Source organism: Gopherus evgoodei, chromosome 10 (assembly GCF_007399415.2).
Source record: "Gopherus evgoodei ecotype Sinaloan lineage chromosome 10, rGopEvg1_v1.p, whole genome shotgun sequence".
Lineage (NCBI taxonomy): Eukaryota > Metazoa > Chordata > Testudines > Testudinidae > Gopherus > Gopherus evgoodei.
The window spans coordinates 58807932-58822641 of record NC_044331.1 but is presented as its reverse complement, the minus strand read 5'-3'; the positions used below and the strand labels follow the sequence as shown (position 1 = coordinate 58822641).

Below are 14710 nucleotides of genomic sequence, written 5' to 3'. Positions count from 1 at the left end.
ACAGAAAGTCATTAGGACTGCATGCAATTGCAGAAGTCCACCCACAGGGAGCAGCTTGCAACATTAGGGCTTACATGCATTCTAGTATTTGACAGTAAAAGAAAGGATCAAAAGCTCATGCACTTACCATTCGTATAAGGGTTGACTGTCTTTTTATTTGTCATTACACGTGCTGTCGCATTATTTACCTATGCATATAGAAAATTAAATTAGTAAATGTTATAGAGAAAGTCTGTGGTACTATTAAATGCATGCATTATTACTGCTATTAGTCATATAAAAATAATATGCAATTTAATTTTTAAAAGGCAGTAGGTGCATAACAAAATCGTACTATATATAATTACATTTACTTTCATAACCATTTAAACTTACAAATCATTTCAATAAAGCAACATCATATCATTTAAACTTTAATAAAGACACATTAAAAGCAAATTAAAAAGGTACTGCATAATTTAAAATTTAAGAGCATGCTTGTATTCCATGATAACACTGAAACAATAAATATTTCAAAAAAATATCTTTTATATGAAGGAACATGCAGTGGAGTAGAGGGGGAAGAGACAAGGTACAAGGAAACAAATAAAATGTCAAAAAAAGGGACAAACAAATTTTAGCAGTGTGCAACATAACCCTTTAGAAGAGAAGTACCATTGGAAAAGCAACATCTAGCATTCAACACTTGGAACAAGAGCCTTTTTCATTGCAAGAATTAACAAAATCATTCAAGCTTTAAAATCACAGCTAACAAAAGGATAAAAAGAGGGTGCATTATTTAACACAATATGAAGTTAACAATCTGAGTAAGATGTGCACGAAGTCATATCCTCAATCCAATCAGTGCCTCCCAGGCTTGCTTAAAACGTACACTCAATTACAGGCGTACCAATATAGAAAAAAATATAGCATCAAGAAAACTTAATACAACAAGTCAAAAAAATTCACGTGGTATATCAGAGCTAAATACGTGAAACGGCAGATGGACTTCTCCACTTACCATTCAGCACCATCGCCAGCATGGGTATGTATACAGTTACCATGGTTACTGAGAGTTTGGTGAGGGCCCTAAGCGCTACCGTCGAAGGGGGAAAATGAAAAGGCAAAATATGCAACATCTTACTCAAAAGACGACAGCATTTTCAATTGGTATTTTTTCTTTCTCTCTCTTTTTTTTTTATTCTAACAAATATGACTATGAGGCAGTGTTGAACGGGACCCAGTGGTACCAAAAACATTTGGGTTTGTTTCCTGATGGGGATGGATGGATCAGGCCAACCAGGAAAACTAGCTTGGTGGTTACTCTGAAATGAAACTTTCAAACCAATTAATTTGGTGGTGGTTCTTTTGTTTTACTTTTGTCACTTTTTATATCTTTTGGATGCTACAATCTCCCAATCTGAGTTATTTTGAAAGCCACTGTGGATCCCACATCAACCCGGCATCAAAAAGAAAAAAAAAACGACCTTTTGTTTGTTTTTGTTTTGTCTGTCTCACAGTTTTGTTTTAGTTTTTAATTTTTTTTTTTTTTGGAATTTACTGCACCCATTGATTTACAAAACATATAAAAATAATAACTTCAAAATATTAAAGCTTTCATTTTGTCTCATTTCTGTCATCCACCTTAGAGCAATAATGATAATAATAATAATAAATAATCACAAAAGAAATAATAATAAAAAAACCCAAGTAAGGCCAGATTATCTCTTTATATATAAATATATATATATATATATAAACAATGGGAAGGGGAAAGGGGAGCACACAAAAGACACCAATGATGCATCTGAAACAACAAATGAGAGTGAAGCAGACATTTATAAAAAAGATGAAAAGGAAAATATTTTGAACATGCACCTCGATTTTACGGCCCTCTACCACGGTGCCGTGTAATTTCTCCCTCGCCCTGTCCGCATCAGCACTATTTTCGAAAGTTACGAAACCAAATCCCTGCATGCAGGAGGGAGAAGGGGGGAAAACAACATGCACATTATTATTTCAGTCAATGACCACTTGTTTGCTTATGTTCTCTCGCTTTAATTTAATATTTTCTTGTTCTTGCTTCATTTCTGTAACATGCAAATTAGAAAAATTATAATCATACTAAGATGTGCAATAAATAAGCGACAAATGTGAACAAGTTTTTTTTTTCTCTTTCATCAGTTAGATAACACCCCCTGAAGAATTCAAAGAATGATACCAAAGATACCTTTCTCAATGTCACTACAGAGGAAAATAAATCTAACAAAAAAATGAAATCAAAATCAAATTTACAGTGTCTTCACATAGAAAAAATGAAATAATGAGAAAAGAAAGTGGATCACTTTTTAATGACATGCAGATAGTCTCAACAAAATAAAAAAAACATGGGCACAAAATTCAACACTGAATGCCAATATACTCTAAAACATTGCCTACGTAGTCATGCTGTTGTGATTGTAAGAAACATTTTTCCCATGCAACACTAGGGTTATTTAAACTTTTGTCAAACTGTATAGCCTTTACTTATTTTTTTATAAAAACAAAAAAACAAAACAAAAAAGGAAAAGAAAAAAAAAGAAAAGAAAAGAAAATCACCAACAAAAGTGGTACTTTTATAACTAAGCATAAACTTTCTGATTTTCAAAAGATCAAACAAAATCACATGATATGAATAGAAAGAAACTTTGATAAAGTAATAAAAATGCAAACATTTTAAATAAGTTTAACTGCTTCATATCAGTATTATTTTTGACATATAGTACATGCAACTGAGACTGTTTACTCTACCTACTCCCATATTAGTGGGATAGGGTTATGCAACTTTGAGATATTATCATGAAAAAAACTAACCACTAAATACTTCAACACCAAAGGAAGACGTGTTATGTCTTTTCTGCTGCATATTAGTTCTCTGACTATTCTAAGCACTTAACATTCTTAGACTAAACAAAGACTTCCCAGCTTGCTAGCATTCTTTCTTTTTGTGCTAAAGCAGATAAATATGATTTTAAACTTGGAAAAATTAAAATGCTTCATCTACCACTGACATTGTTGCTACAATAACTTTAAAAATGACATTTCATTATTTAAAAAACAAAACAAACATTTATATATCATGATCAGAAAATGTACTCCAACCCTTTGAAACAATTCAAATATTGCCAATGCTATGCTTTTATAGACTCATAGACTCATAGACTCATAGGTCAGAAGGGACCAATCTGATCATCTCACCTTCTATAATTTAAAGTCAATTATCCCAGTAGAAAAGCATTAATCATGTTCAGTGTTTCAAATCAACAAGCATGTGCAAAACATACATGATCCTTTGTTAAGGACTGTTTCCATTCCAAGTTCTTCTGCTGTGTATAAAAGAAATCCTGTCCCAGCCACACACAATTTTCATCCTCATTCACAAAGTATTCTCAGAACAACTTTTTTTGTGCAGTGCTCATCTTTGTTAGGCCTGGTCTACACCTAAAAATTAGATCAATATAACTGTCTGTCTCTCAGGTGTGTGACACAGTTAGGTCAACTCAACTCATACTGTAGATGCAGCTAGCTAACACCTCTTGGAGAGGTGGACTAACTACATCGATCAGAAAAGACATTCCATCAATGTAAGAAGCACCTAAACTATAGCACTATCATGCACACTGGCAGCTACAACGCTGTAGCATAGACATGCCTTTAGGCACTTCAAGCAAGAGACGTTATACTTCCACACTCCTCTGCCCCTGGCCAGGTCCCCCAAAACTGTGTTAATAACACATGACATAAACTGTGAAGGACAAACTTTATAAAGCCAATCTTGATATAAAAATATGTATCTATATTCTACTAACTAAAGCTCCATCCACTTCCTCAACCAGGCTAACATTATTTCTGAGTGAAACACGGAGTCTCTGTGGCAAGATTGCCTCTATGCATAACTTAATCACCTTCTCCCTCTCCACCTGGTCCAGTCCATTGTTTAATTTTGCAGTCAGTGTCTATCCAACTCAGTAACTCCTTCCCAGCAATCTAACCTATACTATGTGTCCTGTATTAGCAAAAAGGGTCTATGGATTAGGAAAGGGGAGGGGCAGAATGTTAAAATTTTGGGGGGGAGTGAGGGGGGATATATTCAACCCAAAAAAACCACTTTTAGCTAAACAGGAACAAACACAAACCATTCAGAATATCATACACACAAAGTCAAAATAGTGAATTAATGTGTAAAAAAACATTAAGAAACTATTGGAAATTATCTTTTCAAAGTGGAGATTGGTAATCCTTTTATCTATTCAAGCCATAGATGTATCTATTCTTGTGCATTATGTAGGGAAGTGTGTGTATGTACATGTGTGTATAGCAGTAATGTATGGGTGCAATTTTCCATCCTCCTCTAATTAATTCTCAGACAACATATTGGCTACTTTCAATTGCTATTTACCCACCCACTAAACTCCCATGTTGGAATAGCTCTGTAAACAAACTCTTAAATTCCAAGTGCCACTGAAAAAATTCCTTAGCAGAACCTTATCACTGCAGCCACTGAACCTAACGTTCACATAATAGTGTAAGTTACTCTAATATTGCCTAAGTGTTTGTTCACTTTTCTCCTCCAAGCAGAATAGTCAACTATCTTCCCTGAGTGGCAAGAACTGAAAATTTGGTATGAGTTCTTGGACTGTTAATTATGACTAGAATTCTAAAAACAGTCTCCTGAGTAAGCCCACTTGCTCATAGCACCAGTATGCATTCCAGATTTTTTTTTAAATACTGGGAATAAAAGAAACATCCAAAATAAAATATCTAAGAAAAATGCACCTTTAGTTAATATTAAAGTTGAGCTACAAGCTAACTAAAGACAAAATATCCAAACATTTAGGAATGAGAGCAGCTGTCATTTTGAATTCCTTACACTTCTTTTTTCTTATGCATTAACATTACTTAAACAAAGCTTTTATATACGTTTTTACACTCCTATTTTAATTTACAGAAACTTTATCAGATAATAACTTTTATTCATCAGGTGCATAGAGCTCTCTCTCTCTCTCTCGCACACACACAAGCATGCACACACTTTCACGTATCTATGTACATTCCACACTCAGCATAACTGCAACTAAACAAATATTTATTATTGTAGTAATCCATAATATGAGCTGCAAAGTGCTCAGGTACTACAAAGAACACTGAAGGGAAAACAAAACAAAACCAAAAAAAAACAAAAACCAACCTGTACTTGACCGTTAACCAAGTTTTACATGGCAATGCATAGTCTTGTTTTTGACTGGGGAGATTGTTGGGAGTTTTTGTTTGTTTGTTTGGAAGGGCTAACGGGCTTTATATTATGGACAAATGAGCACATACATGTTTGTAAAATCATTAAATGATTTACAAATACAGAAAAATGGTGTTCACTGTTGTTAGAGTACTTTTATATCTCTAGAGTAAAATCTTACCTTAGCAGCTCTGCAACTGTCCCTAAAGGTTCCAGGAAATTTATTTTTTGCCAGACAAAAGGCATTATATACATTTTAAACAATTTTCAAGAAACAATTTAATACTACAGTCATTGCTGCTGAGTATGAAGTTTGGTTAAGGTGGTGGGGTCAGAGAGTGGAAGAGAATGGATTGTCCAACTGCTCCTCTTGCTGTTCTTGCAAGTACAGGCACTGATTTTGCTGGGGGCAGGGGGCTCAGCCCTCGTCCCATCCACTCCACCCATTCCTCCAAACCCCGACCCTTGATCTGCCTCTTCTTCCCCACACCTCCTCCCCCTTTTCTTCACATGCTGTGTCCTCGCTCCTCCCCGCTCCTTCCCCTCCCTTCTGAACGCTGCAAGCCAGCTGATTGCCATGGGCAGGAGAGGGAGTGTGGAGGCGCGCTGAGTCCTCGCTCCTTCCTCCTCCCTCCTGCCCAGGGCAATCAGCTGGCTTGCGGCATTAAGGAGGCAGGAGGGAGGGGGGGAGGAGTGAGGACTCAGCATGCAGGCTCCCCCTTCTTCCCCCCTGCCTCCTGCCTGGGGCCATCAGCTGGTTTGTGGAGTTCAGGAGGCAGGAGAAGCCTGCATGCCAAGTCCTCGCTCCTCCCCCCTCCTTCCTGCCTCCTAAACACTGAAAGCCAGCTGATTGCCCCAGCTGGAGGGGGAAGGCGCTGATCCATGGAGTCTGCTGGCAGGCGGGAGGCGGGAGGCGTGCGGCGTGCGTAGGGAGGCTGCCAGCTGTGGAGAAAACAGGCAGCCAAACAACGTAAGAGTGGAGCGTTGCACAACTTTAAATGAGTATGTTCCCTAATTGATCAGAAACATAACAATGAAACAACGTTAACCGGGATGACTTTAAGTGAGGAGTTACTTTAGATTGGGGGTGGTGGACAGTTTGAGCATTGCTTTGGAGGCAAATTGCTATTCTCTGTTTATCTGCATTAGTACTCATGTTTTCTGGATTTGAATTGTTTCGTGTCATGTAAGCTGTAATTTACAGAAGTACCCATGCTCAATTCTTGTCAAATGCAAAAGGTGATTTGACGTGCTTGTTAACTGCATTACTGGCATCTACTCTTTTAATCACGGACAGAGAGGGTGCTAAGGAAACTGAGCCTTGTGAGACCCTCTTTAAGAGCTTTTTTTATAGTGTAGGACAGTGGGAGGTTTGCATGGCACAGACGTCAACCCCTCCTGTAGACATGCTGCACCAGTGTAAAAGCTGACTTGAGCTGGTGCAGCACTCATCCAATAAGGTTCTGCATTGGTGCAGATATATTGGTACAAAAAATGTCCAATGTATAAAAGCCCTTAGGGAGAGAGGGTAAATATACTGACCATACCCATTTAAGCCTTGAACTTACTCCTGAAACCACCAAAGATGCCTATTGTGCTGTTTGTTCTGAAATTTTAAATCTAGCTTCTAGGAACAAGTCTCTGACAACCAGTTTCTTTCACAAAGATTCCTGAACAGTCATCAGATTAAGTATAGCAGATTTCAGCCACTGCCAGCTTAAGCCCAATTTGAACTCCCAATCTAAAGTTAAAAGGCCCTGCATTCCTGTATTGGCTTAACATTACCAAACTTTTGAGTCATACCGTTCCCCAGCATCTTTGTTGTTTTACAGAATAGGCAGTAAATATTCTAACTGGGTGAGGGGAATGGCAGTTTATGAATGACAAAGCAACTCAAACAGGTTTTGGAGTATAAGACATGATGGTTGCATCATTTTATATGGAAGAAAAGGTGACTGTTTTAAAGTTAGAATTGAAAATGTTGACACATTAGGATAGGGATTACAGAAGGATTGTAATGTATCTGACATACTACAAGAGAAAAAGGCTTCCATCATTAATACTGAATAATGTGTAGGAGGGGAAGAATTATTGCAAGTCGAATATATAGGGGGACAAAGATTAGAAAGACTCTGACATAAGGGGAGGAGAGTTACCATGCATACAACGTAAACATAGAAAATTATAGTGCAGCTGATATGGGTAAGATTTACTGGGAAAATGACTGTTTTGCACCATTTAATGTAAATTATCTAAGCATAACAATCTTATTTTTTTATTTCTTAAGTACCCAATAAATCAGGCTATAAATTTAAAGCAAAGTAACTTTCAGGAAAACTAAAATGAATTTACAATACAGTACATTGTCTTTATTGGTAGAAATACTAAAATAAATTGTATTCAAAGGGTTGGTGCATTGAAGTTTTTAACTAACCAGGAAAACATCTGCACATCAATAATCTGGAATAATGACATATTTTATTGCGTAATTACTCAAGAGGATATTAGATCATATTACCAACTTTCATTTCAATAGAAGAAAATACCTATTCTAGCAAATGATCTCCTTATTTTTCTGCAGATATGACTCATTTTATAAAATGAGTAACGTAATTATCACTAAAGGATAAGGAATCAGCCTAGACAATACATGATTATATTTAAAAGCAGAAAGCAAAATTCCCATTGAACTTTGACAGTTTATAGTAGTTATAATTTTTCCTTTCAAAGGATTTTAAATGAGTCCACTGAAATTCTTACTGTTTGGGAAACTGACAAAAGGCTTCAAAAGGTGTTTCCATTCAAGTGGATTTTTAAGATGCATTTATTAAACCAGTGCAGTTGTTTTCTCTTAATCTTATCAAATACTAAAAATCAATTAACTGACTCTTCTGGTGAATTAAACTGCTTACCTTTGAGCCTCGCTCATTAAAAATAATTTCAACATCTAAGATTTTACCAAATTGCTGAAAAGAAATAGAAAAGTCACATGAACGTCAGAAAATCTGAAAACATCATAACAGAGATGTAGCAAAGATATTTCTTAGTATTAGAAGATTTAGTACCTCATATATATAAAGATATTAAACTACAGGCCAGTCAAGCTATAAAATATGACAAAATGAAGAGTAGCTGAATCAAATGTATGTTGTGATGAGCCTGATACACAGCTAAAACTGCACCACTACTATTCTGCATAATCAATAACAGCAATTAAAATATAGTAGCACTTGCTGACTGTGAACCACACTATGGTTAAACCCATATCACGGTGATGTTAAAGAGACAAGTTGGTGAGGTAATATCTTTCATTGGACCAACTTCTGTTGGTTAGAGAGAGATAAGTTTGTGACCGTACACAGAGCTCTTCTTCAGGCCTGAAAAAGAGCTCTGTATGAGCTTAAAAGCTTGTCTTTCTCACCACAAGAGGTTGGTCCAATAAAAGACATTATCTCACCCACTTTGTCTCGCTAATAACCTGGGACCAATATGGCTACAACAACACTGCATATCACAATGAAATGAAAGTCCCAACATTTTACAAACTTTTCAATGGCTTTTCAGTCCTCTTATAATGATGTTTCAGTATAGTTAATATCCCACTGTGTAACTACCCTTGGAGTGCAGCAATCACCACCCGCCAGACAGGTATTAACTGTTGCATTTAAAGGTGATTATCACCTCCCACTCATCCTCAGAAGAATATGAGCCCCTTGGTCTTGTTCTAGTTTCCTCCAGTGAAATGAAGAGGAATAAGGCCATATTTGCTACAGCTTTTTCTGGCTGTGATTAAAGATGCAGGGTGAAATCCAGGCTTTATCTAAAAATCAAATGGGAATTCTGTTATTGATTTCAGTGGAGCCAGTATTTCACCCATATCTTCTAAAAGGATACACCACAGCTTCCAGTGCCCCCTCAAAGAAGATAAAGACAGACACTTCCACCAGTGCTGAGTTTTTCCCAAACAAGCCCTGTCCCAACTTAGTGAAACTGTTACTTGTGTGTGGGAATAAACCGTACATCTTATAATAATAATAACTATTATTATTGGTGTTATCATAGCCATCAACACTGTCCAAACATGCAAAAATGCACAGGTTCTGTCTCAAAGAAAGAAGTTTCACTATACCTGCTTTAGCAAAGGGAATGAATGCTAACCCTGGGCAGTATTTAGTATGGATAAGCCAGAACATTTTTTGATGTGACACGTTTTATGATGTGACACTTTCCAGTACATCACTCAATGTGTCATGTTCTGCTATTTCATGTGTCACTAACATGTCATGTGAAGCAGTGTAACTCTGGTGAGGCAATGTAAGTGACAAACAATATATTACAATGGAAAGACAAAACAATGCAGGCAGAAGCAGAATAATTTGTAGTGTATAATATACTACAGAAATTAGACTCCACTGCAGTCTACTAAGTACGTTAGATATGTTAAACACATCCATTACAAGAAAGAGTTCCTTTTATCATTTTAACTTTTTAGAAAAATCAGCATACTCTTGTTATCCTTTGCCTTATTCCCCCGGTTACATTTATCCTCCAAGTAACAAATGTGTTAACCTCTATTGTTAGCTTATAAGCAGACAATTGTCTAATGTTTAAACTATAATTGGTGTGATGTTGGAAAAGCAAAACCCAAACTAGTAAACAAGCCTGCTCTCCTCAACTCTTGCACCTAAGAAGAAATCATGTTCATAACAGGATCAAGGTGCAAAGGATGGTTTCAATATCAGGCTTCATTTCAGAAACTTCACTAGAATGTGCAATGATAGGAATTTGAATTTCCCATCGGTTTAGAAACTCAGATTTCTTTGCACTGTCCAGGTTGGTTTAGCAATGAATAACTGAAAAAACTGAGTTTACTGGTTTTTTTAGGAATCTTTTTGCCTCAACTTGCAAGTGGGACGCTTAATGCAGCTATAGCTCCAATAGTGTTGCTGTTACCAAGTTGTATGGAAGTTGGGGAATTCCTGCCACCTTCCAATTTGAAAGTAAGATTTATTTGAGTTTTCTGAATCCTAAAAACCTGGAATGAATAACACAAATTAACTTTAGTTTGTTTACAGTTGGATTTTAACACCCACAAAACAACTCTTGCATTTTGTGCATTTAGAAACAGAATCTACCTGTTTTCTGAGTTGTTTTATTTAAATTTAATTTTAACTGATTAACATACATTTATCCTAGGGAGTTCTCATACGTGATCAGATGCTTTACAGTTTTGTGCTCTGAAATTCATTGCATCAGATACACCTTTGTATTTGGTGGGGGGAGAGCTGCTAGGGCAATTCCGATATGTTTATGTGAAAATATCCCTTTTTCCCCACTATCATGTCAGGATTTGGTTCTTAGTACATATTTAAGTAGATACTTCTTCTGCTCCATAAGACTGTTAAAAAAAATAGAAGATAAATTCATTATTATTATAATGAATTTAAGTCAATTACTTGACATATTTTGTGCCTTCTTGTCTTTTAATGGGACTCTGTTATTAAGTGGGACTCTGTCATATATTAAATAAAACTCATACAAAATATAAATGTGTGTGTGTGTGTGTGTGTGTGTGTGTGTGTGTGTGTGTGTGTGTGTGTGTGTGTGTGTGTGTGTGTGTGTGTGTGTGTGTGTGTGTGTTGATTACATTTTCATACCCACATAAAATAACTGCAGGTTCAAAATCTAATACAATATCCTGCTCCAACATAAGGGTATCTGTGAGTTATTTATGTTTATTAATATTATATGAATAGGTGGGGGAAAAAAGCAGGTCCAGTACTGGAGTATCATGTGGCCATGTACAATTCTTTGTGAAAGGAGGCTAATAATAATGCAGTTATTAGGCCAAGTAATGTCTATTTTTTACTGCTATGCTTTTAAAGATCCTCAACCACTGGTGTGGAATTCAAGGTGAACAGAAGACTTCACAAGAGAGAGTATGTAAGTATGTAATAAATTAAGCCAGTATTAATTACTTGTTTTCTTAGAGTACAAAAAGATATGATATTGCGGAGATCTACCATCACATTATAGCTCTGTGGAGTACATATAGTATTGTTTCTCCTTACAAGCAGGATAAGTAAGTCAGGCAATTAATTATGAGTAATGAGGGAAAAAAGGGTCTTACAATGGAAAGCATTATGTAATCTTAACTTTAGGTATTGCTGCTAGCTCTGCCTATAATGTAAAGATAATGCTTCTTTTAAAATGTGACAATAATAAGCATGCAAACAAAAATATAGTACTTACCCCAAACATTTGTCTGAGATCTGGATCTCGAAATCTGAAGGGTATATTTGAGACATGCAGCCGTTTCGGCTGTGACTTGTTTTCTGTGTTTTCAGAGGATTGTGTCTGTTGCTGGCCGTCAGTCTGTGCTGCATCATCTGTCTGCTAAAAGAATTAAAGCAAAATAAAGTAAAACATGCTCTAAGTACCGCTCTAGCTTTAGATATAAAAATAGTGGTGGGTTTAACTCTCAGGCAAGACACACAACTGAAAAGGAAAGAAGGAATCTTTCAAACAATGATGTAAAAGAAAATCCAAAGTTAGAGATGTGAAATATCTGTTAATTCACCTAGTTACATTCATTGTTACATCTATTTCAACAACTTAGAACTTGGAAAGGAACAAGCAGTACCCAGAAGAAGAATGTAAACAATTATGTTACATTTTAAAATGTTTTTAAATAAATGAAGAATAAATATTTATCTCTGAATTAAAACATTGTGGAAGCACCTTTAGCCTCTATCACCGTTTTCCTGAGGAAATTGAAGTATCATGGTCAGAAAACAGCCTAGCAGTAATAGCACATTATAAACCAGAGTAGAACTTGGACCTTCATGAAGAGGCCAATAAGGACTTTCACTCAACTCCAAGAGAGAGGAAACACATCACGTTATACTTGCCATTTCATAAGCAGTTAATGGCCTTTGGAGGGTAACTTTCTCTAGAGGAACAGTCACCATTACTGAAAAGGCCTTGAATGTTCAAGGGAATAGAAGTACTATTAGAGGAAATGTAACAAGTTTCAGTAATGCCCAAGATAAAGATGAAACCCAGAAATTAACTTTTGAAGAGTTTCACATAGGAACAAGAACATGTAGTTTTCATCAACGGCATTTCTATGGGAATTCTGTGTGGCAGTTTTTAAATAAGTTCTTACATTTGGATTACATCACAGCTGAAGTTTGCTTCAGTTTAAAAAAAACTAATTAGGAATTACAAAAATTATTATTAAAACACATTGAATTATTGATAGCATTATATCAGTCATCTGAAAATTAAAATTTATCATCTTTAGTCAAACAATACTTTGGAGGAATCTCTGTGCATTTCTTTGATGACAACATATAGGGCCTAATTAATCACTCTGTAGCATATGCATATGTACAAGTAGGAGCATTTATGAATGTATGTGTGTAAGTTAGAGGCTTAATTTTTATATACATATAGATTCACACAAGAACACAAGGTTAGAAAAGGGAAGAGGAAAGAGAATGCAGCAGGAGAGAAATGGAAGGATGAAAATACAAAAACCTTTAATTCCCCCTTCTCTTTCACTTCCTTTCCTGTCACATGCCTGTTCTATATGTTTCCTTTGCTAGTTTTTCAGTTGTCTTCTACTGTTGCTGTTTAACTACTATTTCTCATGTATACACACTTCTTTTAAATATTAAAAAATATCCCACTTCCAGCCAGTAACACCAAACTCCTCTCTCATGACTTGAGTATCAGCGGGCTGAATTTCATTGGTTGATATTTTAACTGTGATGGACAATAGTTTTTAATTGTGAGAAAAGCAAACATATCACACTGTTTAACCAATAGGTTAAACAAGCTGTAACAGGGCAATCTGCCCCTTTAAGGGTCAGAGGACCTGGGACCAGCCAGCCCTGTCCGTAAGCAGAGCACCTTTAAGAATGTGTTTGGGCTCAGTAGAAGAGATTATAACAGGTGTCAGGTGATTCCTATAAAGTGCTGAAAGAGCTCAGCTGGAGCTACAAGAAGCAGAGTGGTGAGAGACATGAGCAAAGGCCTCTGGGTTCCTACAAACTACTTTGGTCAGGGCATAGCTTGTTTCAGTGTTACTCTGTGAGTTTTTCTTTGAAGGCTAAACTGTGCCCTGAAGTAAGGGCCTGAATAGACACTCTGCATGGCATTAAGGCCATGACTACACTGGAGAGTTGCAGCACTGGTGATGGGGTTACAGCGCTGCCACTCACTCTGTGTCCACACTTGCAAAGCACGGCCAGCGCTGCAACTCCCTGGTTGCAGTGCTGGCTGTACACCTGGTCTGCCTGGGGTGTAGCGATTCCAGCGCTGGTGATGCAGCGCTGGTCATCAAGTGTGGACACCAAAAGCACTTTTATTGGCCTCCAGGGTATTAGGAGGTATCCCAGCATACCTTTTCAGCCACTCTGCTCATCGTTTCACACTCCACTGCCTTGGGTTCAGGTGACCCACCCTTTAAATGCCCTGGGAATTTTAAAAATCCCCTTCCTGTTTGCTCAGCCAGGTGTGGAGTGCAATCAATCAATCAGTGACCATGCCTCCACGCCCCAAACGAGCCCCAGCATGGAACACTTCCGAGCTGCAGGACCTCATCAGTGTTTGGGGTGAGGAAGCTGTGCAATCACAGCTGGGCTCCAGCCGTAGAAATTATGATACCTACAGGCAGATATCAAAGTCCTTGCTGCTAAAGGGCCATGAACGGGACGCGTTGCAGTGCAGGGTAAAAAGTAAAGGAGCTGCGGAGTGCCTATTGCAAAGCCCGTGAGGGAAACCACTGCTCAGGAGCTGCCCCCACGACCTGCCGTTTTTACAAGGAGCTGGATGCCATACTTGGGTGTGACCCCACTGCCAATCCGAGGAGCACAATGGAGAGTTCAGAGCAGGGAGAAGTGGGGGAGGGTGTAGAGGAAGCCGAGAGTGAGGCTACTGGGGTGGAGGGAGACACCCCGAAGTCCCAGGAGGCATGCAGCCAGGAGCTCTTCTCAAGCCAGGAGGAGGCTAGCCAGTCGCAGCAGCTGGAACTTGTTGGTGAAGAGGAAGCAGAGGAGCGTGTTCCCAGTAAGCAGATTTTATTTTTAGGATGGAAATGTTTTGTGAGAGGAGGGTGGGGGTTATGGCTGCCTGCGTGTATGCCTAAATGTGGAATAGCCCATTGATTTGGTCTATCACGTCTCTGTAATCGGCCTCGGTAATCTCTTCAAAAGTTGCAGCCAGAGCATGGGCAATGTGCTTGCGCAAGTTTATAGGGAAAGCCACCGAGGTCCTTGTCCCGGTCAGGCTAACTCGTCCGCGCCACTGTGCCGCGAGGGGTGGGGGGACATTGCTGCACACAGGTAAGCTGCATAGGGGCCAGGGCAGAATCCACATTGCTGTAGAAGACCCTCCCTCTCTTCCCAGGTAACACACAGCAGTGATATATCTGGCAGTAGAAAATCCTGTTGA

At 37.8% G+C, this 14710-nt stretch overlaps 1 protein-coding gene across 12 annotated transcripts in view; it reads right to left on the bottom strand.

Moving 5' to 3' along the window:
- Positions 1–14710, bottom strand: part of RBFOX1 (RNA binding fox-1 homolog 1) — a 2538143-nt gene that overhangs the window by 137053 nt on the left and 2386380 nt on the right. For all 12 annotated transcript variants that reach the window (XM_030577473.1, XM_030577470.1, XM_030577474.1 and 9 more), the window contains 4 exons: positions 11504–11647; positions 8164–8217; positions 1858–1950; positions 128–188 (listed from right to left, as the gene is read on the bottom strand). In XM_030577473.1, the coding sequence (XP_030433333.1) occupies positions 128–188; positions 1858–1950; positions 8164–8217; positions 11504–11647 (352 nt within the window). The remainder of the gene's footprint in view (positions 1–127; positions 189–1857; positions 1951–8163; positions 8218–11503; positions 11648–14710) is intronic.